Source organism: Monopterus albus, unplaced genomic scaffold (assembly GCF_001952655.1).
Source record: "Monopterus albus unplaced genomic scaffold, M_albus_1.0 scaffold6.1, whole genome shotgun sequence".
NCBI lineage: Eukaryota > Metazoa > Chordata > Actinopteri > Synbranchiformes > Synbranchidae > Monopterus > Monopterus albus.
Window position 1 is genome coordinate 4,594,380 of NW_018127886.1, and position 18,650 is coordinate 4,613,029.

Below are 18,650 nucleotides of genomic sequence, written 5' to 3' on the forward strand. Positions count from 1 at the left end.
ACGCTCTGCCACTTTCTTTTTCTCCAAGAGAGGAAAAAGAATATTTGCATAATCCAGTTGAAATTCATAGTGTTACATTTTTGTGACCACTTGAAGACCCAATCATCAGTAAAGCATGTGTCCTCCAGTAAAAAAACTGTGTGGTGACTGATTTACAACATCCACTCAAACAACACACACTCTGATGTACAGAATTTGCACTCGCAGGTGTTTGTGTGTTTTGTCCAACCACTTAACGTGGATGGTTCACAGCGAATCCGTTTAGTGGTGAATACAGACCCCGTTTGCAAAAGACAAGTGACAGAATGAAACTCAGATCATCCCCAACCCATAAACTAGGATGTAATCTCAGCTGGGGACCATGGAGACAGATAGACAGACAGATGCAACACTCAGCAGCAGAAACACATCACATTTAACTTTAGTGTGATGCCTGGATTTAAAACAGACTGTTCTACCATGGTGCAAGCATGGTGAGTAAAGCATGGCCAAACTTTGATAGATGCTGGCCAGTTGTGAGCCCCATACACAGCTGATGTGTTAATCGTTGCTGGTTAACATTTAAATCAACATGAAGCAGGAGGAACATTCACTATGTTTTGGAGTCAGTTTAACACTTTTGAACAGTCAGCATCTATTTTCTTATAGCTTCATGAAGCTTTTGATGACTGGTCATGACAAATATTAGGAGGGCAAATTTCCATTTTTCATATTTTGGGTGGGAGCTGTCCCCTGTGGAGATTACACTGTAGTATAATAAGATTACCTGTAACATTCACCCTGTGACAAATGGCTGCTAATTCACACTTTATTCTGACACACCAGAGAATAAAGTCAGTATAACATTTGACTGTGTGGACACGTACAGCTGACAAGCAGGCATACAACTTTAATTTATTTAAATTTGCCACCTTAGTAAAAGTATTTAAATGGCCCTCGGAACAGGCCACAACTTAAGTCAAGACACTAGTTTTTGTCAGAATAGCATCAAACATCAAAATCAATAAAGCAGTTGATGCAGCTTTATCTTTACTGTGAACTTGGCAAAGTTCAAAAATATTGTGTCAACATACAGTAATATAACAAGTTTTAGCTAAACCTTAAATTTCTGCTATCATCTTGTTTACAAAGAAATGTGAAACACTGTCACTGTTTTTTTCTTTCCTCAGTTTCCTGCATCGTCATGATGAGGCTTTTTCCACTGAGCCTTTAAAGAACAAAGGAGCTCCTCTGGGCTTTTACCACGTCCAGAATGTGAGTGTACACACACACACACAAATGCTGTACTTTAACAACATTATCTTAATGAAGTTGACAGCCCATTTTTGTTTGTTCTTTTGAACAGATTTCAGTAGAGGTCACAGAATCCTTTATTGAGTACATCAAGAGCAAGCCCATTGTGTTTGAAGTGTTTGGCCATTATCAGCAGTACCCGCTGCATCTTCATGGCCAGGACCTGATACGGTTGGTGGAGTTTAAAAAGCAGTTCTTCTGTGCCGATGTTGTATTACTTCAAAGAATTTGTTCTCATGCAGTCACTAAATTTTGTTAGAATTTTGCTTTGCTTACATCTGACTAACACGGATTTAAATATTATTTTTGCAAAAAGAGATTTTCTATAGTTTAGAAATGTTTTTTGTTTTAACAGTCCTCCAACACCATCAAGGAAATACTATCCTATTCCCATGCCTTTATCTAAACCAGGTAAGGCTTGTAATGTTTTCACACTATATACTCAGACAGCAGTATGCTCTGTACCTGTCATCATCATTTCAGCATGTTTTTTGTGTTTGTTATGGTTATACAAGCATGCCTCATATTTCCTTCCACTTTTCTTTCATTTCTTGCTTCCTTTGGATTTTTTTTTTGTCTCTTATTTAATCCCAACATGTGCAATCCTCTTACCCAACTTTGTCCTCCCTCTTCCACATCTCCTTTTTCACACATCCCTTCCATTCTTTCTCACTATTCATACAATATCATATATTGTAAACTCAGACCATACTCGTAAGATAGAGTTGATTCGCTTCCTGATGAGCGGTTACGTGAATGACAAGGTGCTGGACACGTTCTCTGAGCGTGCCAACGCCCTGGCATCCTCTGCAGTGGCCAGTCTGGAGGGCGAGGCTGACCAACTGTCTCACTTCCCCTTCTTCCCAGTACCCAATGAGCCAGTATTAACTGTGCCCAGACACCATGGTTGGTACAGCAGACACTGTAGTATCTAAGTGGCTGGGCATTACATGCACCAGTGTTGCAGTGATTAGACTAGTACTGTGCTTTGCTCTTGTGCTGTTCTGTGACTGCAAGCTGTAGCACAATAAAGCCCTGTAGTGGTTGTGTGTGTTGCAGTTTACAGCAGGTCTGTTTGGGTTCAGTCAGCTCAGTACAGCTGAGCCCTGCTACCTACAACAGGAACACAATTCTGTTAGACAGCAAAGTGCTTTCAGTGGTGGTGTAATCTGTGATTTAGCTCCTCAAAACATCTCATCTCATGTGCCACTGCTGGTTTTAATGGAATGTGTTGTATTTCCTGTTTTCTGTGTGTAGCTTATTTCCGCAATAATGGATTTCATCATTAACACATCCTGTAAATATCGGTATTAGTTGTGTGTGCACTCAGTATCTAGGGTTAGCAGAGTGGTCACATCATATTGTTAATATTGTTCCCCTGTTTCCTCTGAAATTCAGTCAAGATCCAGTTTATCATGTTGATTTGATATAAATGTGTGTGTGTGTGTGTGTGTGTGTGTCAGTTCCAGCCACCAAACTGAACACCATTACTAAATCCAACCTGGGTCAGTGCGTCAGCAAGTATGACCTGCTGGTGTGGTTTGAGATCAGCGAGCTGGAGCCCACCGGAGAGTGAGTGTCTACATGTGCATGTTATATTCACATACAACAGCCAATCAAATTCAAAGTGCTCTAATACTTAAAAGAAAGCAATCCTTGCAGTTGTTAACAGTTTCAGTAATAGAAATCTATATGGTTCAGATACAATACATTATAATAGGTAAGGAAATATGAATAGAATCAATAGAGAATATGAAGATAAAGGAATATACATTGATCAAGATATTAAAGATGTACCCAGTACCTCCATGTACCACTAACAGTAATGCTTGGTGAAATAACACCTCTGTAAAACATGTCCACAGGTGTCTGAGCCTTTTAGTATCTAGTTGCTATAAGCCGCACCACAAACACAGTAAAACCTAATAGGGTAATAAAAAAGGAAAGTTGTTTTGTTGGCCCAAGTAGACAACAGAACTGAGGTTTCTCCCTAAGGCATATTTTAGCACCATACAATATAAAGTCTGTGTAAGCTCCATTAAAAGACTTGAGCTGAATAGTAGTCCCTTTAGTGGACCATGTTGCAAACAGTGGATGCAATTTGTCAAATTCTTATAAAGCATACCATGGGATGTGTTGGTTGAAAGGTCTAGGCTCAGCATGACCTCCCGCCTTCCCTTCACAGGTACATTCCAGCTGTGGTGGATCACAGTGGAGGACTGCCCTGCCATGGCACCTACCTCCTGCACCAGGTACTGGAGATCCACACATTTCCTATTAGACTCACACTGGTCAATGAATTCTATAAAATCTGTTTGCAGTGTGCACAGAATCAGGTTTAATGTTTATCCGGTTAACCTACAAGGGCAATAGGGGCATTTTTTTTCTTTTAAACCAGTAAATTATATTTATTCCTTATAAGAAACAGGTAGAGGCTGAATTTTGTTCTAGCTGTGTCTACTCTGATCCTAAGCTCCTGTCACCTTTGCTGCAGGGGATCCAGCGGAGGATCACAGTGACTCTCATCCATGAGAAGGGTAGCGAGCTCCACTGGAAGGATGTTCGCGAGCTGGTTGTGGGTGAGCAGTCTTCCCACAACAATTACGAGTCCTTTTTAGGAGCGTCCTCACACCAGAGACACAAAACATTGTTTCCCCATTGCTGAAGCACACTAGACTGTCACAGAAGAAGAGGACAGGGTGTTTCTGTGTGTTACGTCATTCACACACCAGAATCAGTGGATACCCTGACGGGATGAACAGGGTGTTTCTGTGTGTTACATCATGCACACAGCAGAATCAGTGGATACCCTGACGGGATGAGAAATTACACTTTTAATTGTCACAAAGCAAGTTGCCAGGCAGCACTGGTAATACTCCACACTTTCCTTAGTCATGACTCCAGTGGAATAAGTGTGACGAGCTGCATTTGTTTGGCTTCAAGCTGCTGCTTTCTTTAAGCAGAAATACTATACCTGTAGCTGAAGGCCTGAAGAATTACATTGAACACATTCGACTTTCAGCTGCTGACATTCTTGTCTAGGGAGTCTCATGAGTCAGGAATCAGGTGTTTTCATTTTGCTGCAGGACACTGTGACAGTGATCAAGTTTGTCCATCAGGCATTTATTTATATTCCATCAAAAGATGTAATTTGAGCTTTTGGGATGACAGTCTATGAATATGTCCCCAACCAGGTCGTATCAGAAACAAAGCAGAAGTGGACGACAGCGCAGCCGATGCTGTCCTGTCCCTCAACATAATTTCTGCAAAGAACATCAAGTCATCCCACAACTCCAACAGGTGAGCTCTGATGATCTTAAATGTAATTGTTCTTAACAAACAGCATAGACAAAACATTTTGAGCTCAGATCTATCAGTTTATCGGTACTAAATGAAGGCTTGCTGCTGATGGTCTGCCTACAGTATATTCTACTCGATTTTCAGCACAGGCCTTCCCAGATGTTTGAGGAGAAACCTTTTTTTTAAACAATACAACAAACAAGATACATACTCCTGACATGATCGTTGCAACATACTGTAGTTGATATCTTGCTCTAAAAACAGATTCAGTTTAGAAACGGTATGTGAGAATAGCCTCTCTTTTAGACTCATGTGTCCTTGTCTTTACTTTTGCTTAAGGCACTTTGGAGTCATTGCATGATCATTTCCATTTTCCCTGCTGTTAATTGTCCTGTTAATTTGTTCCACTGTATCTATTGCCTGACTCTTTGTGCTTCTCTTTTTTTTTTTTCTGTGTACTCTTTTTCCTCCTGCTGCGGCTGGACTCTTGATTGTGCTCAGGCTTTCAATTGATAAGGATATTGATAGGTACCAGTGAGCAGAAAACATAAGGCTCCTTCTGTGAAAGACCTTTATGTTTCTCTTTAGTCCTGTAGATTCATAGAAATAAGTTCTCCACAGTTTGTGTTTTGTTTGCATGTAGCATTAGGTCTACTGTCATTTCATCAACATTTATCTTCTGGAAAAAAGCAAATGAAAGCAGTCTTAAATGTAACTGTACTGCAATTTTGAAACACTCACTTCAGTCCATACTACAGTAGTATGTTGAGCTTCTGCTGCAGCCAGATTCCAGATGAATGATTTTCTGTAAGCAGTTATTCACTGTATAAATCTGTGAGTCTAACTCGGTAATAACAAAGGCCAATGAGACACTAACAGGGCAGTTGTGGCTCTGTCTCTGGGTAAGAGTGCCCCCTGTGGAGTAAGGGCTCCACATATGGTCATCTAAGAACAAACAGCGAAAGATGAATCTATTAAACAATGTGCAATAAGATGGCAGTAAAAAAATATTAATTCCTTTTGGTTTTAATGTTTATAAAATAGTCTTGCATCAATGCCATAAGGTATATTATTTGTATCACAACATGAGCATGCAGAACATACTGTAGGATCCCTATGCCACCACTCTGGTTCGTGCCAGCTGTCGCACACACAAAGCTCGGTGCACTCTGCACGTTCCTGATATTCTGTTACTAACTATTGTCAGGGTTTCACCTCAGTGTATTTCCTCACATCTTGTCATGACTACAGATAAGTGTCAGGCCCACTTCAAGTCCCTGCCTAATCCGTCTGGGTTGTACTCATGTCAGCAGAATTACAGATTCATATCTGACTCATTTAAAGAGCCCATGTCATCCTCATTGTGCTCGTTTCCAGCCATTTAACATTTAATCTTAGGTACCTCTAGATTATCTTGGCACCCCTCATAACTCCAAATAGTCTGTAATTGGCTCAGAATCAGAGCCAGAAAGCCTCTTCCTAAAAACAACACGAATCCACACAACTCCTGCTGCCTGTGTTGTGTCACAAGTGGACAGCACAATGAACCTCAACAGCATTAATTAATTTGAATTTCTACTCTACAGATAGGTAAACAACGGTATATGTACCATGAAAAGAGATGTGTAACATTCTAAACAAAGCAGGTAGTTGAGAAACTCCATATTTTAACTGGCATAATGCAGACATAGTAACTTCTGTAACCTTACAACAGTTCTCTCTAACCTTACAGAAACAAGGCATTAACAGATATGTAATGTGTGTTTGTTTAAACTTACCGTTAAGTCCCACGGAGTAGTGGAAACATCACTCCCTTTCAAGTAGCTCTAAGGTTGGTAAATCCAACCGGTGGTTGCTGCGTCTTCCCCCACACGACCACATACAGTCCCAAAGCAGTGAAACTAATTCCAACAGGTAGAGTAGCACCGACAATAACATCGTGGATCGTTAATCCGCTCCTAAACCAGCAACACATCACATGCGGTAGACACACTGGCCTCAAGAAGTCAAAAAAAAACAAAACAAAACAGGTACTGTTCTCCAGGGGAATCCAGCGTTGATGAGCTGATCAGTCACCGCCGCCGGGGTTTTCACAGGCCGGAAGCTTGTAGGTTAGACCTGGTCAGGTAAAACAATGAGTCCCTGTACAGGAACATTCCCAGACATGCAGTAACCTCAGGCCCTGTATTTTTCTCGACATCCTCTGGTCACAGTGCAGCAGCAGGAGGTAAAATAGGTCCACAAAATCAGGCGCAGTCGATAAATTCCACTTTTAAAATGGCACAGGTGGATGTCAGGAAAGCTCACATGAACACGCAACGGCCTGGATTAAGGGGATCCTTAAACTATCACGTAATACTTTATTTTGTTAGAAAAAAAAGTCTAGCGAGCGAGAGTTTGCGAGACGTGTATAAAACCAGTTGCTTATGCATAGAACTAGGATTCTATAGAAGGTAATACTGTATGAGTTCTTTGCTCTGTGTTTTCATTAAAAGCTGAACATTTTCGCCTTTCCCGCCCAGGACTTTCTACCGCTTCGAGGCAGTGTGGGACAGCTCCCTGCACAACTCCCTGCTGCTGCACCGAGTCACTCCATATGGAGAGAAGATCTACATGACCCTGTCGGCATATCTGGAGGTCAGTCACTATTCCTACTGTGTTGTTTATTTTTGCATTGAGCTCTATATGTGATCCCTCTGGATGTCTGCATTGATGTCTAACATACTTCACCTGTCTCCTCTACACAGCTTGATCATTGCATCCAGCCTGCTATTATTACCAAAGACATCTGCATGGTCTTCTACTCCCGAGACGCAAAAATCTCCCCTCCCCGTTCCTTGAGGAACTTCTTTGGGAGTGGATACTCCACAACTCCTGACTGGTAAGGCTTCAGGCTGCCATGTTGCGGCCATTGTTATAACCCAAATTAAAGACAGTTGTTTCGTGTGTTAGCCAAAGAGTTTACTTACATAGGATTTCCTCTGTTTCACTACAGCAATCGAGTCACTGGCATCTACGAGCTGAGCTTGTGCAAGATGTCTGACACTGGAAGCCCAGGTGGGCAGATGAAAATCATTCAAATAAAGCTGCTAGGGTGTGATTCCTCTGAGAGCTTCATCCTAATGAGTGCCTTTGTCCTGAGCAGGGATGCAGCGTAGGAGGAGGAAGGTTCTGGACACATCAGTGGCTTATGTGCGTGGAGAGGAGAACCTGGCTGGCTGGAGGCCTCGAGGAGACAGTCTCATAGTGGAGCACCAGTGGGAGCTGGAGAAAATGGAGCAACTGCATGAGGTTGGTCCTTAAAATCACATTTACCTGCAGTCTCAAAAGTTAAAAAAGAAAGGTCTCCACTCCTCACACTTTGTTTCCTTTACAACAGAAACTTAACTTGTATCCACTCTTGCCCCTGTCATTGGTCCAGGTGGAGAAGACCCGTCACCTGCTCCTCCTGAGGGAGAAGCTGGGAGAAGCAGCTCCTGTGGGAACAGCTCCCACCACCAAGTCCCTGAGCGAGTCACTGTCTCCCAGTATAAGCTCAGGCACGCTGTCCACCTCCACTTCCATCTCCTCGCAGATCTCCAGCATCACCTTTGAAAGCGCCATCACACCCAGTGAGAGCAGCGGCTACGACTCTGCCGACATCGAGAGCCTCGTGGACCGTGAGAAGGAGCTGGTTACTAAAGTGAGAGCCAGTTCTGTATTATGGGATACTGACAGTGAAGGTTTACACTTTGCTGCATAGTTGTCAGCTGGTAACAGCTGCCTCTCCTTTTGTACTGTGGACTGATCAGTCTCATGTTTGTTGTCTTATAGTGCCTGCGTCTCCTGACACACACCTTCAACAGTGAATATAACCAGGTGGTCAACAGTATCAGTGACTGCAAGGTGAAACATGATACAGAGAAAATTCAAATATAAACTTTGTGTCATAGATCTCATTTTCTTTACATTTTATTTGGAGATTTTAATACTGGCACACAACTAACAACTGTTAGTCCCACTAGAAAGTCAGGGTGTTTAATGTGATCTCTTGTTGTTTATTGACTCTAGTTGTCTGACATCTCACCAATTGGACGTGACCCTTCAGTGACCAGCTTCAGCAGTGCCACCCTCACCCCATCCTCCACCTGCCCTTCTCTGTCTGATTCCCGCTCTGGCTCCATAGACCAGAAGTAAAACTTTTATTTAAATCTTTTTATTTTTTTTAACCAGTATTTTTATAACATATTAAGCTTTGCTTACTCTCAAAATCAAAACACAGTAAGTGTCTGAGGTTATTGACAGGTTGTTAGCGTGATGCTAACTTAATGCAATGTGCTCCAAAGGACCCCAGAGAACAGCTCTCATGCCTCCAGCCCTTCCGGCTCCGACTATGAAAACTTCCCATTGGTTCCCACTCTGGAGACCTCCTACCTAGCACGGGCTGGAAAGAACGAGTTCCTGAACCTGGTGCCTGATATTGAAGAAATGAGGCCAGGGTGAGGAATGTTTAGTCTTTTGCTGTTATTTCTGCCTTTAGCTTTTCTCTTCCTTACCCCACTATGTGTAGCCGTGTCATTTTAAAATGCCAGTATGAGAAGCATCTTACAGCCCAAACAAATTCAAGCAGAAATGATGTGAATTGATTTGAGCTGCTGAAACAGAATGATTTCAACTGGAAGTGAACAGAACTGATCTCCCTGTTCTTGGCAAAAACAAATATTAACTGAAAACTCTCTGGTTTTTGCTCCTTATCAGATCCGTTGTGTCTAAGAAGGGCTTCCTGAGCTTCATGGAGCCCCGCTCCAACTCGTGGGTGAAACACTTTGTTGTTGTGCGCCGGCCCTATGTCTTCATTTACAACAATGACAAGGACCCGGTGGAGCGGGGTGTTCTTAACCTCTCCACAGCACAGGTGGAATACAGCGAAGACCAGCAGGCCATGCTCAAGGTGCAGTTTAAACTTATTGAGCACACTCTAGTCGTCCTCCTCAACATCTGATTTGCAGTCACTACCAGCAGTAATAACTGAACAGTCACAGAACAAATAACAAATACAAATATGTCGTGAAAAACACTGCCTCGGGTTTATTAGCATAATCACAAGATGCACAGCACATGTATTATACATGCATGGTGATCAATCTGCAAGTCAAAGCACAGACCAAAATGTTAAAAACCAGTATTGACACTTTCAGACTTTTACAACTGGCCACCTCTTTAGCAGCCTAAAAACTTGTGCATGCACTTTATCTGACAAGAATGTGAAAAACTTGGCATTATGCAGGTATTTGCTGTTTTCTTTTCAGACTCCCAACACGTTTGCTGTGTGCACAAAACATCGAGGAATCTTGCTACAGGCCATCAATGAGAAGGACATGAACGACTGGCTGTACGCTTTCAATCCTTTGCTCGTAGGAACAATAAGGTAAACACACCCTTGTTTTATTCTACACATCCTTCAGAAATGACATTCTTATCACAATATAAAATCCCATCATTCCCACAGATCTAAGCTGGCGAGAAGGCGCAGCGGTCTAACGAAGAACTGAGTGAGTCGACAGGCACACAGGCAACCATGGCTTCCATTCTTTCGGAAAAGCCTTTGAACATACCAAGTGTTAACACTTATTAATCATTGTGATTCTTGACGGTTTTCTCTTGTAAGTAGACTTGTGGCTTGAGTCTCCTTTCATGCGACTAAAAGTTTCATTTCCAGAGGAATTTTCCTCCCCTCTGCCTCCACCAACCCTCTGCCAGCCTCGCTCTCCTCCTCTCTATTTCTCTCCCCACCTCTTCCTCAGCCTTTTTTGTGTGTATGTGTTTTGGTTTTTATGACAATGTTCGGGTCTAATTTTGTTCTGCTTTGTTGTTGACATTCCCTAACTCCCTAACTAAGTAGCATGTTGTAATAGTCTACTTGTGTGTGCACGACTCTTCGGAAACCGATTTTCATTTTGCCAGTCATCTGTAAAAATTGTCTCTGTCAGTGTTATTTGACTCCTAAGAAGAGTTTTATTTTGTTAGGTTGTTTTTTAAATGAATATGCCCTTGTAATAATTGCAGCAGTAAGGAGACCAGGTTTGCTTACTCAAAAAAAAAAGAACTCAGATAACCTACAGCTGAAGCCATGAAAGGAAAATATACAAATGGTTCTAAGTGACACGCTAGTTTACACTCTGCTACGGAAAGCAAGGCTACTTCAAGAACTATTGCTGCTAATGAAGTCATGAGTTTTCTTCTCTCTCTGAGAGCTGCATCAGGCTGCTGCCTCTATCTAAAGAAGGCTCTAGCTCCCCTGTACCGTCTTCTAAACAGCCTTTTGAATCGAAACATGAATGAAAAATCTGTCAAGGTCCCACCTCAGCGAGACACGAGTGCAGCACTGGATTTCCACTGTCATACGTGTAATGTTTAGATCCCACTTTGTGTACATACACAACCTCAGCCCCCAGTAGTGCTATCAGTCAGCGAGTGGTTACTTAAAATCATGCATTTGTGTCAACATCAAAAATACACGCTAACTGAAGAAACATGCAAAAATATATGAAGATTAATGCTGAGAAATCATGATGAAGGCTTGTTCCTGTAGACATAGATCTTTGTCCATGTCCTTCTAGTGTTTCATCCCAAAAACAGGGTTTTAATGATATCATTATGATGATAGGAGGAGGAAGTGGAAGATGGACAGTGCTCTACAGAGAAAGTGTGTACATACTGGGATTAGTGTGGTAGTTAACTCTTATTTAGAACATTCCTCTCAGCTCCTCTTAGCAATTTTTCATATACTAACGTGTTGAGCGTCAGAGCTCAAGAGAGCCTCAGCATTTGCTAATGTTATTTTTTTTTTCACCATCTTGATACGGAAGGAACTAACTGACTAAAGGAAACATGGAAAGAAGGTGTGATTGCAATGCTCTGGCCTTGACACCAGTTGTAGGTACTCAGTAGTAGAAGATGAAGCTGCTTGCACACAGACTGCCGGACAGAAAATGATAGTGTACCCCATGACTCCCCTCAGTGTCACACCAGTGTTGGGTGAAATCTCTATAACATGAAGTACTCACTGTTAAGCAGCGCTACATGTTACCGTGGGTTCATTTTCTATTTAGTTCTTCAATTGAAGCTTCTTAAATAAGTTGAGAATAGATTCTTTTTTTTTTTTTATTAACATTGTTGATTTTTTTCTACTATACTCTTAATCATTCCATAGTGAAATTTTATATGCATTTATTTCTTAACAATACTAGTGTTTAACTTTATTTTGCACATTAACACATATCTATAGCAAGACGAAGGCAGGTCACACATGTTGAGTCCAGGATCGTCCACTATCAGGAGCACTGATACGAGCACATATGTAAGGTTACACTGGATAGCTGTTATTAGAAAGAATATAGTGATATTGAAGGGACGACATATACTCAGAGGTTTTAGTTCTGATATTGTTTATGAAAATATTTGCTCTGTACATTGTAATACAGCTGCTATATTTGGCTCCAAGGAAATGGTGACATTTGGTGCCTCTGTCTCTGCGAGTGGCAGAACTGTGCTAGGTACAGACAGGCATTAATCAACTCTGGCCAGCCAACCAGTAGTAGGCCTACTGTATCGTATGAAAGGGATGTCAGGGTTAAATGTGTTGAAGCAGGGGTACCCATTACCTGTTATGAGTATTAGTGGAATTCTTGACAACATATCTTCTTCATTTTTTGGCTGATTTAAAGACAGAAAACATTCAAAATGAATGACATCACTGGCCTCAGGTTAGCTAACCTGCTGGTTAGAGGAACCTGAAGGAGGTGTTTCAGAAAAGATGTTTTGTCGATTAAGGAAGCCATGCAGGGGGAAAAAGAGAATCAGAAATCATCCGTGCACTGACCAAGGCTCAAAGTGCACCATACCTCACGTTAACCTCAGTGCACTCAACATGTGGGAGATGCATATCAATAGGAATACATGTCAGAGCAAACATTTTCACTTCAGTGACTAATTTGGAGAGGTATATTGTTTTGAGATTGTGTATTTATTTTTTGCAATGTATATATTAGTTTGCAGCTCTTTGCACATATTAATAAAACGTTCAACTAACTGATCAAATAGTCTGTGCGGTTTAGTTGTTCTACTCAGAATGAACCAAATGTGGCAGCCTCTCCCAGTCTGAACTGGGAGAGAGGTGAATGTACTATGAAGATGTTTCTCCACCATTTAAAAAGTAAAAAATAAAAAAAAAGAGAACTAAAATGGAATTCACTGCATCTTTTCAGGAGAGGTGAGTTACATTAATGCTTCCTCTTTATTAGAAAGTAGTTTGAGTGATAGTTTGCTTTGATTTGAAGAATATTTATCACTGCTCATGCTAACCAGCCATTTGAGTTCTAACACAATAAAGGTAGTTTTTAACTCATAGTTTTTCTAATATCAGGGAATATAATACAAAGTAGCTAGTGACATTAAAATGACAGTATACTACTGTTTGTGCCGGTGTCTTTCTTCACCTCAACAGTTTTATCCCCGTTGATGCCTTTCAAATAAAACTAGCCATGATAATTCACATCTTCCCCTCCGACAGCTAATATCAGTCATTTGCGTTCCCTTTGGATTTGTTCAAAAGAAAATGACAACCCATGACATTAACACTGTACATTATTTGTCAGACTGATTTCATTTTCATACTTATTTTGTAAATATCTGTGTCGTACGGAGCTTGAATTAAAATGTAAATATGTTTACTGTATTTGTAATAATTATAATCCATTCGCTGTATAGCATAGATGTGTCATGCAGATATCCTAATTCTGTGTATGGTAATCTTGCACCATTGAACTGTCTAGTGAATGAGGCAACAATAAAAGTGCAAACTGCATCGGCAGAGCAAGTGTGGCTTGTTTGTCTTTTTTGTGTACAACTTCACTCCCATCTTTACACGTATTCTGTAGCAGAAGCCTATTTTTTCCCACAAAAGAAGACAAAAATGTTTAGAATGACAAAAATAAAAATGTCCATTGTAAATAAAAGTTAATCCAAACATGGCAAATCAAAATTATACAATTCTGATTTATAATTTTTATAAATTTTTTTTTTTTACTTAATACCTTATTATTTTTCCTTTGTAAGCCTGAAGTCAAGACTTTAAATGTAAACATTTTGATGTCTCTTATTGTATCTTAGCATCTTAAATTTCTGACTTACTGTAGTCTCTTTTCAATGGACGCTAGACAGGAAAGTGCTTATCGAAATAGATTTTTCACAGTATTTTTATTCTGTATTATTAAACCTGGTAATCATTCCTCCTCCCTGTCTCATGTATGTGAAGATGTTCTGACAATAACCTGGTTTAGTGCATAGTCATTTTTCTGTTATCTGCCACAGATTACTAGTGATTATAAAGAAATGGGTGTAGGATTAGTGACTGTAATCTTATACCATACAGTAAGGAGACTGGGACTCACTGTGTACTGTGCTCTTTCTACATTTAGTGACACATTACTTTAGTTTTGCATATTTTCAGTTTAATTAACATAAACAAACTGAAACCCTGGAGTTTTGGGGGCATCAGGCAAGTGCCTGTTTCAGTCCAGTCAGTACTGGTGCATCAGTGTGTACCTTGCATTTTACTGTTGTATCTACTTTTAACTACTGTAGGTTGCTTTAGTCCAGTGGTTCCCAGTCTTTGGTTTTGACCATAAATCTGAGGGGTCATGAGATGACTGCTAGTGTAGGAAAGAAGAACAAAGAAAAATGTTTTCTACATGCATGTGTGTGTGTGTGTGTATAAACTAACCCACTCTCTGATGGAACTGCTAACAATAGCCATCTGAAAAGTGGCATGTGCCCCCAAATAGACAATGTAAGATGTCACAAGCCAAAAAGCTGCTTTAACCTTGAGTAATGCATTGTAGTTTATAAGCTATCAATAAGTTGAAAATGTCGACTGACCAAAAAATAATCGTTAACTATTCTGATAAATGATTAATCATGTCATTTAACAAATAATATAGTAAACTAAATATTTTGTTTTGTGGACTGCCATCATAACAAAATAGGACATTGCCTTTGACTCCCTGAAGATGTAATAGACCAAATGTTTGACATTTCATAGACTAAACTATTACTCGCAGAAATAACTGGCAGATCAATTAAATGAATCGTTAATTACAGCCTTGTTCAAGCATACATATTGTTAACGCCTGTTAAATTAATTGATTGGGCTATATACATTTTATTAATGAAACACACAGGACCCACTTGATGTGCGCTGACGTTTTGTAAGTGACGGCCGGAGAAGCCAATAGGAAAAGGGATACATCTGCTAAGAATTATAAACAAATCAGAATTCGATCGGCATCGCCTCAGTTCGCTGAGCGTCCGCTGATTGGTGGATGCTTCACACGAGGGTACGTGGGCTCCTCCCTGTACCTGTCACGTTGAAACGAGAATGAGGAAGTGAAAAAGAGGAGCGAAGAACAGTGGACCTGACCGTGAGCTCGACTGTCATTTGGACACTGTTACTTCACGTCTATTCTATCCGTAGAGCACCATGGTTGAGTAAGTTGCATATGTGTTTTGACTTATTTGAATAATCGATAAACTGGGAAAGTTACAGCTGATATTCGTGGCTAGTTAATTCATTGTAGCCTTTCTAACGTTAGTCCTCATGTTTGGTTTTCATTCGCTGGGTAACGTTAATCCTCTCAGTCGCTTAGGGTAAAGTGATAAAGCCAACAATCTAAAGTTATACTCAATGGCACACCACAGTGAAAACACGTATTTAGAATTTGTTTGTTTTAATCTAAAATGTGAGTTGCTTTTAAGGTACATCGTGTTTGCTTACATTTTTGCTGAGTTGAGTCCACCTGTAGAAGTAATTGGACTGATTGGTCAAAGTGTAGAAAGGGTAACAGAAATTGAGGATGTAACTGGTTCCGTGAATTCCTGAATGACTGCCACTGGTGGTCAGGAGGGAGCGAAACAGAACGTTAGATGCCAAGATTCAGGAGTAGGTAGAGGTAACTGGTTAGGTTCGGGTCAGGGTGAAAGTGAATTCAGATTTAAAGCGGCTCACTGTATGGGGTGATTTAGAATCACAAGTTGTGATATTAAACCTGTGTTTTTATTTCTTTTCATAAAAACACATTAAGCATAAGGATTTGAGATACATTATAATAATTTATTCTTTCTTTAAGTTAGAAATATTTATGTCAGTGGAGAGTTCTTGTTTGGACTCAGCCTGTGGCCAGATGCCCAACTCAGTTAATGTGATTATTACTCTTATCTTCACAGAGCAGACATTGCACTGATTGGTTTGGCTGTCATGGGCCAGAACCTCATCATGAACATGAACGACCACGGCTTTGTGGTAAGATGACTTCTGCGTCTATCCCACTGGTGGAAAGTAGCTAAATTACAGTACTGAAATGCACTTTTGGGGGATCTTGTACTTGGAGTATTTAAATTTTATGCCATTGTACTTGATGCTTCTTCTCAACTGAATTTTATAGGTGCATCTTGTACTTTTTTACTCCACTACATTAATCTTGGTTAGTAGTTAGGGGGCTCAACCCCAACTGTATGTTGGACCACTGGACTAAGCAAGCTAACTGTATATAAAGTAGTTAAAACTAGCTCCACCTCAACCAGAACACCCATGATTTTATAATGCCAGTATTGGTCATAGGGACTAGTTCTCTGCTGAACCTGAACCAGTACATTTAATTTGGTGCTTCAAGTAGATTAATCTGACTTTTTACTTGGGTAAGATTTTGAATTTGAAGTTTATAATTGTAATTTAATATTTGTCATTATTGTAAGTGCTTCTTCCACCACTGGATTGCATCCACAAGTCCTGGCAGTCAAGGGTTGTTCACTCTTGCCTAGTTTCTGTATCAGTAATCACAACACTTCTCCACCAGGTCTGTGCCTACAACCGAACTGTATCCAAAGTGCACGACTTCCTGAAAAACGAGGCTAAGGGCTCCAAGGTGATTGGAGCCGAGTCTCTGGAGGACATGGTGTCCAAGCTGAAGAAGCCAAGGAGGATCATCCTGCTGGTCAAGGCTGGACAGGCTGTGGACGACTTCATTGACAAACTGGTCTGTGGCTTCTGCTGAGCTGTGTTGTGGGAAAAAACTGGAGTCTTTTCTAGTTAAACTGACTGGCTTTGTGCTGCGTTCGTTCTTCAGGTTCCTCTTCTTGAGGCTGGGGATATTATCATTGACGGTGGCAACTCAGAATACAGAGACACAACAGTAAGACAGAATCGCTGTTAAGCAGTAAATCTTTCTTTGTAATTGAGGAGATTCTCACTGCACTTACTTGTTTCTTATACAGCGGCGGTGCAAGAGTCTCAAAGAGAAAGGCTTGCTGTTTGTTGGCAGTGGAGTAAGTGGTGGAGAGGAAGGGGCACGTCAGGGCCCCTCACTCATGCCAGGAGGACATAAAGAGGCCTGGTGAGTCATCACCAACTCTTACACTTCATAACTCCTCACACTTGGAGCTGCATGATGTAGGGCAAAGACATGCTAAAACAAATACTACTGATAGAAAATGGCCATGTGAGAGACTTTGAACATGTACAAATAGCAGAGAAGGTTTATTCATCTATTTGCATTCATAAATTAAATTTGCACACTTGCTGTATTTTTCAGGCCACACATTAAAGGCATTTTTCAGAGCATCGCTGCCAAGGTTGGAACAGGAGAACCTTGCTGTGACTGGGTGAGTGCAGTTTGTCCTTGATACCTGATGCTTATTATACTAATTAGCCGGGGATGCAGCAGCTATTGTCTTGTCAAATATTCTGACTGCTTTTCCTCTGCAGGTTGGAGATGAAGGTGCAGGACATTTTGTTAAAATGGTCCATAATGGTATCGAGTATGGAGACATGCAGCTGATCTGTGAGGCCTATCACCTGATGAAGGATGTGCTGGGTATGGACCATGATGAGATGGCACAGGTGAGTATTTGAAACGAAATGAAATAAAAAAAAACACAATGCAGCTGACTGTTTTTCATGCTGTGGTTGAAACACTCAGGCTTTCGACAACTGGAACAGGACAGAGTTGGACTCGTTCTTGATTGAGATCACAGCCAACATCCTTAAATTCAGGGACTCTGATGGTAAACATCTGCTGCCCAAGATCCGTGACAGTGCTGGACAAAAAGGCACAGGGAAGTGGACGGCCATTTCAGCCCTGGAGTATGGCACCCCCGTCACTTTGATCGGTGAGTGAAAGAAAAGAGGCTGTAGACAAGGAAGTATCAGGTTTCCTTCTCTCTTCCTCCAGTGCCGGCTGCTTTCAGTAAACTGTTTGTCATAATGACATGGCAAAAAGTATTACGTCACACTTATGGAGATTTTAACATGGTGCCAACAAGTTGCAGAGCAGTGGCCCTAGTTTTTTTTCTTAATGTTCTTGCTTGACGCTGGCAGTGTTGGAGATTCTCTTGTGAAGGCAGAAACAGAATAGCTACAAAAAGTTTCATTGTGTGAGAGCTGAGCCAGTCAGTGTGGAACAGGCTGGTACAGTTTGCATCGGTGGATTTCTGCCTCTAGTAGGGATAACATTCCCAACCAGGGACGGTTCACTCACTGGACATGTTCCCTGTCTCTCTCTCTGCCTACTGGTTGCATCACCAAGCTGTGCAGTTTTTAGCAAGTCATGCTTGGCCAGCTGGGGTTTTTTTCCTCTTATCTTAATACAGTGAGAAGGAAATTCTCATCTTTAATATGGTACCGGGCAAGCCTTTGTTTTTTGTTATGTGGTGACAGTTGGAAAGCCCTACCTTCACAACAGTATTATTATCACTACCAGTAAGTCATGCTCCTTGGGCGTTTTTTTGATTTGATTTGATTTATTCCTTCAAGCATGAAAAGACAGTTGATATGTCAACACACATAATTTTACACATATCCAACAAATGCTAATCAATTTGCTTATACCTAGTACATGCTTGAATGGAGTAGGAAGAAGTCAGACTTATCCAGTCCTACCCCATGACATCATCTTACCATCATTGATTTGCAAGCAGTAAATGATTCACTTCTACACCACACAAGTATTATACTAAAAAAAAAA

General features: G+C 40.9%; 2 protein-coding genes across 15 annotated transcripts in view; both read left to right on the top strand.

Moving 5' to 3' along the window:
- Positions 1-10,675, top strand: part of kif1b (kinesin family member 1B) — a 58,412-nt gene extending 47,737 nt beyond the window's left edge. For 11 of the 13 annotated variants that reach the window (XM_020617721.1, XM_020617794.1, XM_020617739.1 and 8 more), the window contains 18 exons: positions 1,170-1,254; positions 1,346-1,464; positions 1,649-1,704; positions 2,757-2,865; positions 3,479-3,545; positions 3,788-3,872; positions 4,488-4,593; positions 7,116-7,230; positions 7,341-7,474; positions 7,589-7,650; positions 7,739-7,884; positions 8,015-8,275; positions 8,407-8,478; positions 8,644-8,765; positions 8,919-9,071; positions 9,331-9,523; positions 9,882-10,000; positions 10,082-10,675. In XM_020617721.1, coding sequence (XP_020473377.1) covers positions 1,170-1,254; positions 1,346-1,464; positions 1,649-1,704; positions 2,757-2,865; positions 3,479-3,545; positions 3,788-3,872; positions 4,488-4,593; positions 7,116-7,230; positions 7,341-7,474; positions 7,589-7,650; positions 7,739-7,884; positions 8,015-8,275; positions 8,407-8,478; positions 8,644-8,765; positions 8,919-9,071; positions 9,331-9,523; positions 9,882-10,000; positions 10,082-10,124 — 2,047 coding nt within the window. In that variant the 3' untranslated portion in view covers positions 10,125-10,675. Of the gene's footprint in view, positions 1-1,169; positions 1,255-1,345; positions 1,465-1,648; positions 1,705-2,756; positions 2,866-3,478; positions 3,546-3,787; positions 3,873-4,487; positions 4,594-7,115; positions 7,231-7,340; positions 7,475-7,588; positions 7,651-7,738; positions 7,885-8,014; positions 8,276-8,406; positions 8,479-8,643; positions 8,766-8,918; positions 9,072-9,330; positions 9,524-9,881; positions 10,005-10,081 lie in introns of those variants that run through there. The other 2 variants (XM_020617763.1, XM_020617780.1) reach the window with 1 other exon arrangement.
- Positions 10,676-14,975: 4,300 nt separating this feature from the next.
- pgd (phosphogluconate dehydrogenase) overlaps positions 14,976-18,650 on the top strand; it is an 8,761-nt gene continuing 5,086 nt past the window's right edge. The window contains exons 1-8 of one of the 2 annotated variants that reach the window (XM_020617837.1): positions 14,976-15,120; positions 15,856-15,931; positions 16,485-16,664; positions 16,755-16,820; positions 16,903-17,021; positions 17,220-17,289; positions 17,393-17,527; positions 17,607-17,796. In XM_020617837.1, coding sequence (XP_020473493.1) covers positions 15,113-15,120; positions 15,856-15,931; positions 16,485-16,664; positions 16,755-16,820; positions 16,903-17,021; positions 17,220-17,289; positions 17,393-17,527; positions 17,607-17,796 — 844 coding nt within the window. In that variant the 5' untranslated portion in view covers positions 14,976-15,112. The remainder of the gene's footprint in view (positions 15,121-15,855; positions 15,932-16,484; positions 16,665-16,754; positions 16,821-16,902; positions 17,022-17,219; positions 17,290-17,392; positions 17,528-17,606; positions 17,797-18,650) is intronic. The other variant, XM_020617828.1, reaches the window with a different exon arrangement.